General features: G+C 45.9%; 1 protein-coding gene across 1 annotated transcript in view; it reads right to left on the reverse strand.

Moving 5' to 3' along the window:
* Positions 1-5227: 5227 nt before the first annotated feature.
* Positions 5228-7923, reverse strand: part of HOXA13 (homeobox A13) — a 16950-nt gene continuing 14254 nt past the window's right edge. Inside the window, 2 exon segments of the mRNA XM_008568255.1 lie at positions 5228-6726; positions 7446-7917. Of these exon segments, the coding sequence (XP_008566477.1) occupies positions 6482-6726; positions 7446-7917 (717 nt within the window). The 3' untranslated portion in view covers positions 5228-6481.

The raw sequence follows: 7923 nt of genomic DNA on the forward strand, positions 1-7923 counted from the left end.
ACTACAACCCGCTTGCAGCGGTAGAGATGGCCTTGCCAATTGTACATCCTATGCCTTCTGGAGGCTGCGGCCGCCACCGGCCCTGACCATGGAGGCAACCGTGGCGCCAAGGACTTGACCTTTATGGCGCAAGACGAGGGCGCTCTCTGAGCCGTGAGGAGGGGGACGCTGTTGTGTCCAGCCTCTTCCACCCAGCAGCAGCCCGGACAACCCACGCCTGCTGCGGCGCTCACCCCCAGTCCCCTCTCCATTTTGTGCACTGCCCGCAGGCCCGCGGCCGGGAAGCAAAGCCCCCAGCGCTGCTCTCGCCACCTCCCTTGAGAGTTCCTGTCCTCAACCCCCCAGGCCGGAAGGCTTGGAACCGAAGCCCAGCAGTCCAAGGCCCTCTCCAGAGTCCTCTTCTCTCGCCTGACCGCAGCCGCCCTCGGCCAGCGCCTGGGTGCTAGTCTGGGTGCCCTCAGCTCCGGGCTCAGAGAGCGGAAGTATTTGGTAGAGAAAAACAGGGTTTCTTTTCAGCCCGTCTCAAAACCCCTTTTAGAGAAAATGCTCCTGTCAAGTTTTATTTCCCGTTGCAAACCACCTTCCACGCTGCCAAGAATTAAGACCAGGAGAGATTAAATACCCAATTATTCTCTTGGGGAGGGCGGGGCGGGGCGGAGAAGGGGGCACCCGCACTGAACATTCGCTTCAATCGGCTGGTCCTCGTCAAATAGCGCCCAGCGAGCCCCGCCAAGGCCCCAGGAGGTCTGCGGTGACGTCAATCTACAGCTGCGGGGCGACTCACCCGCGCGGGTCCCCGGCGCTCCGGGGCCCGCCGAGTGATTTCTTTTTTTTTTGAAGCACAACATATCAAAATGTATAGAATGCAGGTCTTATGCAGTGCTTAGAGGAAAGTTTATACTTGTAAACATCTATATAAAAAATAAGAAAAAGTTTCAAATCGGTAATCATGTTGGAGGTAGGGTCCAGGGGGCCCGACAGTTGGTCTCAACCAACCCTGTCTTCTTACCAAGTTCTTGACTCCCCCACAGGAAAGAACTCAAGGGCTGAGTCACATTAGAAAGTGAGAACAAGTTTAATTTAACAGATAAGAAATACAGGTTCCGCAGAGAGTATGGCGTAGCTCCAGAGACTGAACAGGGCCCACACCAAGTTTAACATGAAAGCAATAAATACATACTTAAAGTTCAGTGCAGGATGCAGGCTGGCTCAAGAGTGAGCAACCACTTGTGGAAGGTAAGTTTGGTACAAAGTGAAATACACACACCTCAGCCAGTGAAGTATGGGTTGCCTCTGGGAAAGTGAGCAATGACTCTGCCTTTGGCTGGGATTCAGCATCTATCTAATGAATATTCAATTAAGGAGATGGTTCCCAGTTATGCAACATTAAGTCTTGCACATGCTCAGTCAGTCTCTTCCTGGAGCATGTTCATTGGTCAGACCCTATCACAGCCCGGGAGCCGTCCGAGCGAGGCTGACCCTATAAGGACTTGAGCCTCCATTTTGAGTAGGGGGTTTCTGTAGAAGCGTGGAGGGTTTGGGGCCGCGTCTGTGTCCCCGAGGGGCGAGGCATCAGGCGGCTCTCTGAGTCCACAGCCGCGCTTTCCCCACTCGTCCGCAGCGCCGCACGTGGGGCAGGCCCCGCTCCACAGCACGACCGCCCGCAAAGGTTTGAAAATCTCAGACACGCCGTTGTAGTGATTTCTGCCCGGTGCCTCCAGCTCTTCGGCGGCGCGACAGAGCCGGGCAGGGATGAAATCAACTGTGGCAAGGCCTTGGCTGCTTTCACGGAGCAATTTTTCTGCGCCAGCGTCTCCCCCGTCCCCCCCGCCCCCCTTAAAATAAAATTAAAAATAGCAAGCACCTCTCAGCATTGGCCGGTGCTAGGTAGATGCGCAGGACTGAGTGGGTGTTTTCATAAAGAATGAAGCTGGCTACATTTACCCAGCGGCCCAGTAGACGAAAACTTAATTAGTGTGCCTGTCCGAAAACCTAGGCATAAATCTCACCAGGCCTTTTGGATAACGCTATATTTTTGCTTATGAAAAATGGGATGTGAGCAACTCGTTGCACATTTCTCTGATTCTCCAGGTCTCGGGCTGCTGACACGCATTCGATCAAGTTTAAAGGAATGCGCATAAATCAGCAAGCCCCCAGCGTCTCCTCCGTAGAGGTCCGCAAGTCCAGAAGGGCGCCTCTGAACCCACCGGGCCTGGGAATTAGCAGTCCCGGGCAACCTCGGTCTCCACTCCCCAACTAGGGAATTCGCGGGGAGGAAGCGAGACACACACATCTTCACCAAACCCTCCAAACACACGAAGCAGAGTGTCATCTGCACATACATGTTATGCAGTGAAATCGGTGTCGTTAACTACCCGCACGCGAATGTATTACCTTCAGCTGAATTTCACTGCCTCCTGGTGAATTTTTAAGAAATTATTTCAATTAGGTTTGTTTTTTAAAAATGAATACTTTTCTTTTTTCTTCTTTCTTTGAATTTTGTTCCCTTTTGTTGAAAATTTAAATGATTGGCTTTAGCTCTATATCAGGCATAGATAGTAATGAAATGCATAGTGACATTTTACAATCAGCCACTTAAAAATAACTTAATAAATCTGACAGTATTAAGAGCAGATGGGAAAAGCTGAGTTTTTTTTAAAGTCCCATATTTTATATATACATATATATATATATTATTATTATTATTCAGGAGTTTTATTTTTAGAAAAAAATATGTGAATCAAGTTTTCAACAACCCTATCCATAGATCAGTGTCTGACATTATTATTCCTATTTTTAAAGAGGTGGCTAGTGTCTTCCTGGATGTCTTTTTTCCAAAGGTTTTAGGCCGATTCCTATTTGGACATTAGGGAGCCATCACAATCCATGCCCACCTCAGGTTGTCTAGTAGATCCATGGAAATTTTAAATAATATAGGTAAGATTAACACCATCAGCAACCATATTACAACTGGATTTTTAAAACCCTGAAATATCTTCTGTCATTACAGTTTCAAAAACCAGAGAGAGAGAAAAGAAGGCTACTACTTTACCCAGGGTTCCTGCAGTGGTGATGGCTTTCAAAAGAGGCGGTATTCCGGCTGCAGAGCTGCTGTTGGCCTCCTTCCTAGGCCTGTAAGAATATTTCTTACATCTAAAAAAAAAAATATCCCCATGAACAGAAGAGTCCCCTTTGGAGCTGTTCATAAACACACAGTTTGATACAGCTTTGAGGGGATTTTCCACCGCTTTAAACATTTTGGGAGAGGGTTGTCACTTTGGCTTGATGGCAGCTCTTCTAGAAATGGAGTGCTGTGGAGCAAGATACGGGGAGGTGGGTCTGAAGCAGCATTTTCATTTGTTTCCATAAGTGGAGTGAATATCCTTGGGCAGCAAAATATGATTGCACTTCACAAGACCATCCTGTTTTTGAGACAGCTTTAGTGATTCTTTCCATAATTCTCCATCTACAAAGAAGCTCTAAGTCTTCAGGCATGGTTGAAGAGGTTTCCATCAGCCAAGTTTGTAACCGACCAATTTCTTTTTCTTAAAGTGATGAATCTGGTTCTTCCGTTCACTATTAATTTCCTCTAACATAAAGATAAAATTATCTTGCATCTCAAAATTCTGCCTCCCAAGGGTACTGTTTGCACCAACATTTTAATATATATGTGCATAGTATGGACTTGACAAAAATACATTACCCTGTGTGTATATTAGATATATAAACATACACATGTATTATTTATGACTCTGAACACAGCACCTGACATGTTGTTAGGGGTCAACAGTAGATATAATATTTACCATTATTATTATAGTTTTGATGGTGGTTGTTAATACTAAACATACTTATTTCTCCCACAAATCAAACGGCAGATTCAAAAGCATCAATATAAGATTGCACACCACCCTGGAGCAGCAGTCAGCTGTGAGCTATCCAGGATGACTCTCCTTCTGCATCCATATTATGGTCATTTTGTAGATATAAGATATTTAGTTCTCCTTACTGACCTCTCAAGAGGTGGGTTCCATTGAATTTCTGAAATGTAACTCTAGAACTCTAGAGTTAGCAAGGCATCTGAAACTTTTTATTTGCCGTAAAGACTCCTTGATAGCTCTAATTAGAGGGGTAGACCACCTCGGAGGGTGAGGGCCAGGAAAGAATGGTTATTTAAGAACATTGCTTAGACTGTAACAAAAATGTACAGCTTTAAAGCAGATCTGCAGAAATTTGATGCAGAGCAAGCCACTGTAAAGACAAATTCAACTTGGCCATTAAAGAAAAGGAGCAAAACTTCATCACATAAAGTACATTTTGTACCTCAACTCTAGAAATCAGATTAAATTACAATATCTTGGGTTATCAGCAATTAATGATATTTTATCTGTACAGATTCTACAAATATATATACAAGCACACACTAGCACTGATATGCAACTGTATACATGTATACACACATATGATATATATTCACATATATACAGGCCCATGAATAATTTACATATATTCAAATTTTCTCCATCTGGAGCCAAAGAAATAAGTACTAAATCTCTAAAACAACAAGTCAAGGAGGTAAGCTCTTGATTCCCTTGAAGCTGAAGAATTACAACGAGGCTCGTCAACGCAAGGTGGCGCCCTTGATCTACTAATCCAGCCCAGACCAATTCATGAGCTGTCAAAAGTCAAGGTCACAAATTGTCTTTTTTCATCAAGGTCAAGGTTTAAGGCCTTTCCTAGTCCTGTCATTTCAACAAATATCAAAACCTGCCCTTTTAGTTACATGCAGACCCAACAACAGATTTTAAAATACAACAGCCTAGGCATTGCTGATACTGAACAACTGGTTTTCATTTTCCACAAGGAGCCTGGGAATTTATACTATCTCTTCCTCCTTTCTTTTTTCTCTTTTTTCAGAATATCTGACACTTTAATCTCCTTGAAGCACTTATCGTTTTTAGGATTTTAGTTATGAGGGATTTCTCCCTTTTCTTAAAACAATTTATAGCCAAAAAAAAAAAAAAAAAAAAAAAGCTGTGTAATAACAGAAAAGAATGGTCCTTGGTTTGCAAAAGACAAACCTGCTCCTTTTCTTTCTGTGCAGTGCATGTTTAGCATAGGAAAGTAATGAGTATTTCCTTCAGATTTTAATGGCAGTGACTATTTTATTACTACAGTTAATACCACTATATCACTATCTACAAGTCTATTTTTTTTTTCATTTTTAGTAGGAATATTTTTAAAAGCAGGTGTACAAATACATTTTTCACAGTGTGCTGAATGTTTTTATTTACAAGATACCATTTTATAGTGAATAAGAACAAAACGAATGTGCTGGTTGAAATAACTGCTTGATTAAAAATGTGCTGTGAAGATGAATCCCTAAACTTTTAAATGTGGTCTCATAACACAATAAACAAGGAAAAATACGAATCCCTTAATAGATTAAAATATAGAATGTAGACCTCTAAATGTCTTGGGGGGAAGGGATTTCTGTTCTGATTTTTTGAAAAGATAAAAAAGGAAAATAATTTATCCAGCAAAATGTTTAGCAAATTTTGGGAAATGCCAATTTAAATGACAAATTGAATTGTGTTCAAATCGAAGTGTATCATGTTGAGGTGGGACCTCCTGGGAGACCTGGCATAAAGCAAATCCTGTGGATCATCTGACTATTTCAACATTAAAAAACAAACAAACAAACAAACAAGTCATTTGGAAAATAATTGATATCGGGGCAGTAAATATAGCCCTAGTGCCACAAAATATGCTTGTTATAAGCAATTAAAAATTATTCTCAGAAGGACATTACCAATCTGAGGTTTTCTTGTAGCCTCAAAGGTTCAGCTGGTTATATTTACTACCAAGACAAATGATTCTCAGAAGAACTTTCTCTCTTTCTCCCTTCATAGTAAATAGTCCAAGATCATTATTTTAGTACCTTCTCTTTTTTCCCTCTAAATCTATACATGAAACACTTTACAGAACATACAACAACCATAGGAATTTCACTAAGATTTACCTGAGCAGACACTTAACATGCAAAAGGGAATGGCGACCTAGGAAGGACAAGGCTGTTCGTAACAGCCTCTTGCTTTTGTAACCAACTTTCAGATTATTACCATCCAACACAGTGTCCTAAAATATAACGGTCACATAAATACTTACAAGATCTCAGTAAATGTGTAACTTATCTGAAATTGCATATTTGGGGGTTGACGTTTGACTCTAGAGTCTGTCATTTAACGGTCTGGTGGGGTTGGCGGGAGAACTGGCAGTCTTTACCGTTTCTTAAAGTTTTTTAAAAGCTGTAGGTTCCACTAAAGAGAAAGAGATTCCCCCTTAGGAGATTAAAATACCAGTGTCTCTCTTTCTCTTTCCCATTCTTCATTTATCACTAAGCATTATTATCATTATCAGGGCAAAGCAACGAGTTCTGAAGTATTTCTTCAAGCTGCCCTCTTGCTCCATTTTTAATCCATTAACTAGTGGTTTTAAGTTTGTTGATGACTTTTTTCTCTTTGACCCTCCTGTTCTGGAACCAGATTGTGACCTGCCGCTCGGAGAGGTTCGTCGTGGCTGATATCCGCCTCCGTTTGTCCTTGGTAATGAATTTGTTCGTGGCGTATTCCCGTTCGAGTTCTTTTAATTGCACCTTGGTGTAAGGCACGCGCTTCTTTCTCCCCCTCCTATAGGAGCTGGCATCCGAGGGATGGGAGACCACGTCTGGAAGATAGGGGAGAAGGCAAGTTACATAGGGATCAGACCCCGGGCAGGACACAGGCGACAGCTCCATCTGAGCCACCCGCCTTGCAGCGCCCGGCTGCTCTTTGCCACGCGCTGTACAATCCGGCCTTCTGCCAAAGCCTGGAGGGTCAGTGGGGAGGGTGGTTAGTTCTGCACTGAAATGAAATCGCCTAGGGTTCTAGTGAACACCCCAACCGAGCCATCCTGTAGGCGCAGCGCGCCGGCTTTGCTCGATCTCCTGGCCTAGCGGCCCACACCTTGGCGCCCGGCTCTGGGTACAACACTTCAGTGCCTGGCTCCTCTCTGTATGCCCCAAGCCCCAACACTCGATGCTTCTACACTGAAGCCATTTTTCAGAGAACTAATAGGGGCAGTTTGGTGAGCCGTTTCCAGGTCAATTTCTCATCCTTAAGTTGGTGTCAAGGGCTGGGAAGGGTGGGGCGCAGAAGGAGCATGAAGCTAGCCCCAGTCCCCACAAGCCCCCTCCCAGACACCCCTCAACCATGGAGGGCCAGGGGCCAGCTCAACTCAAGACTGTGCGGGCAGCGCCAACCTGCTGGGATCGGCGGGCTCCCAAGGTGCAGCGCCGCTAGGGCAGGCCAGGGAGAGAGCAGAGGGGCACCCGGATGACCCCGGGCACGAGCGGAGGAGAAGCTGGAGAGAGCCGGAAGACGGGCTGGGAAGGGGGCGCCATTTACCGGGCAGAGTGGACTTCCAGAGGTGGGGAGGCTGCGCCTGCTCTTTGGGGCAGTACATTTGGCCGTTCCAGCCGTTGGGCAGCGCCCAGGGCTGGTAGCTTTCCATGGGAAGCCCCAGGGGCTCGTGGCGCGACTCGCCGGGACCCCCGAGGCCCGGCACCACCGGCATATCCAGGTAGCCAGGCACGGGCTGATGGTGGTGGTAAGGCCCGGCCGCGTAGCCCTGGTGGTAGAAGGCGAACTCCTTAGCGCGGGAGCTGAACTCCTCTGCCGCGGGGCCGGCGGTGTCCATGTACTTGTCCGCGAAGGCTGCGGCGGCGGCGGCGGCCGAGGCGGGCTGCGCGCAAGACTTGATGGCGTTGGGGTGCGGGCCCATGCGGGCGCACGGGTAGTAGCCGCTGCCGAAATAGCCATAGGGCAGCGCCGCAGGCCCCGACGAGCTCTGTGCCGCCGCCGAGCAGGGGCTGCATTGCTTGGC

Source organism: Galeopterus variegatus, unplaced genomic scaffold, assembly GCF_000696425.1.
Source record: "Galeopterus variegatus unplaced genomic scaffold, G_variegatus-3.0.2 Scaffold390, whole genome shotgun sequence".
NCBI classification, from domain to species: domain Eukaryota; kingdom Metazoa; phylum Chordata; class Mammalia; order Dermoptera; family Cynocephalidae; genus Galeopterus; species Galeopterus variegatus.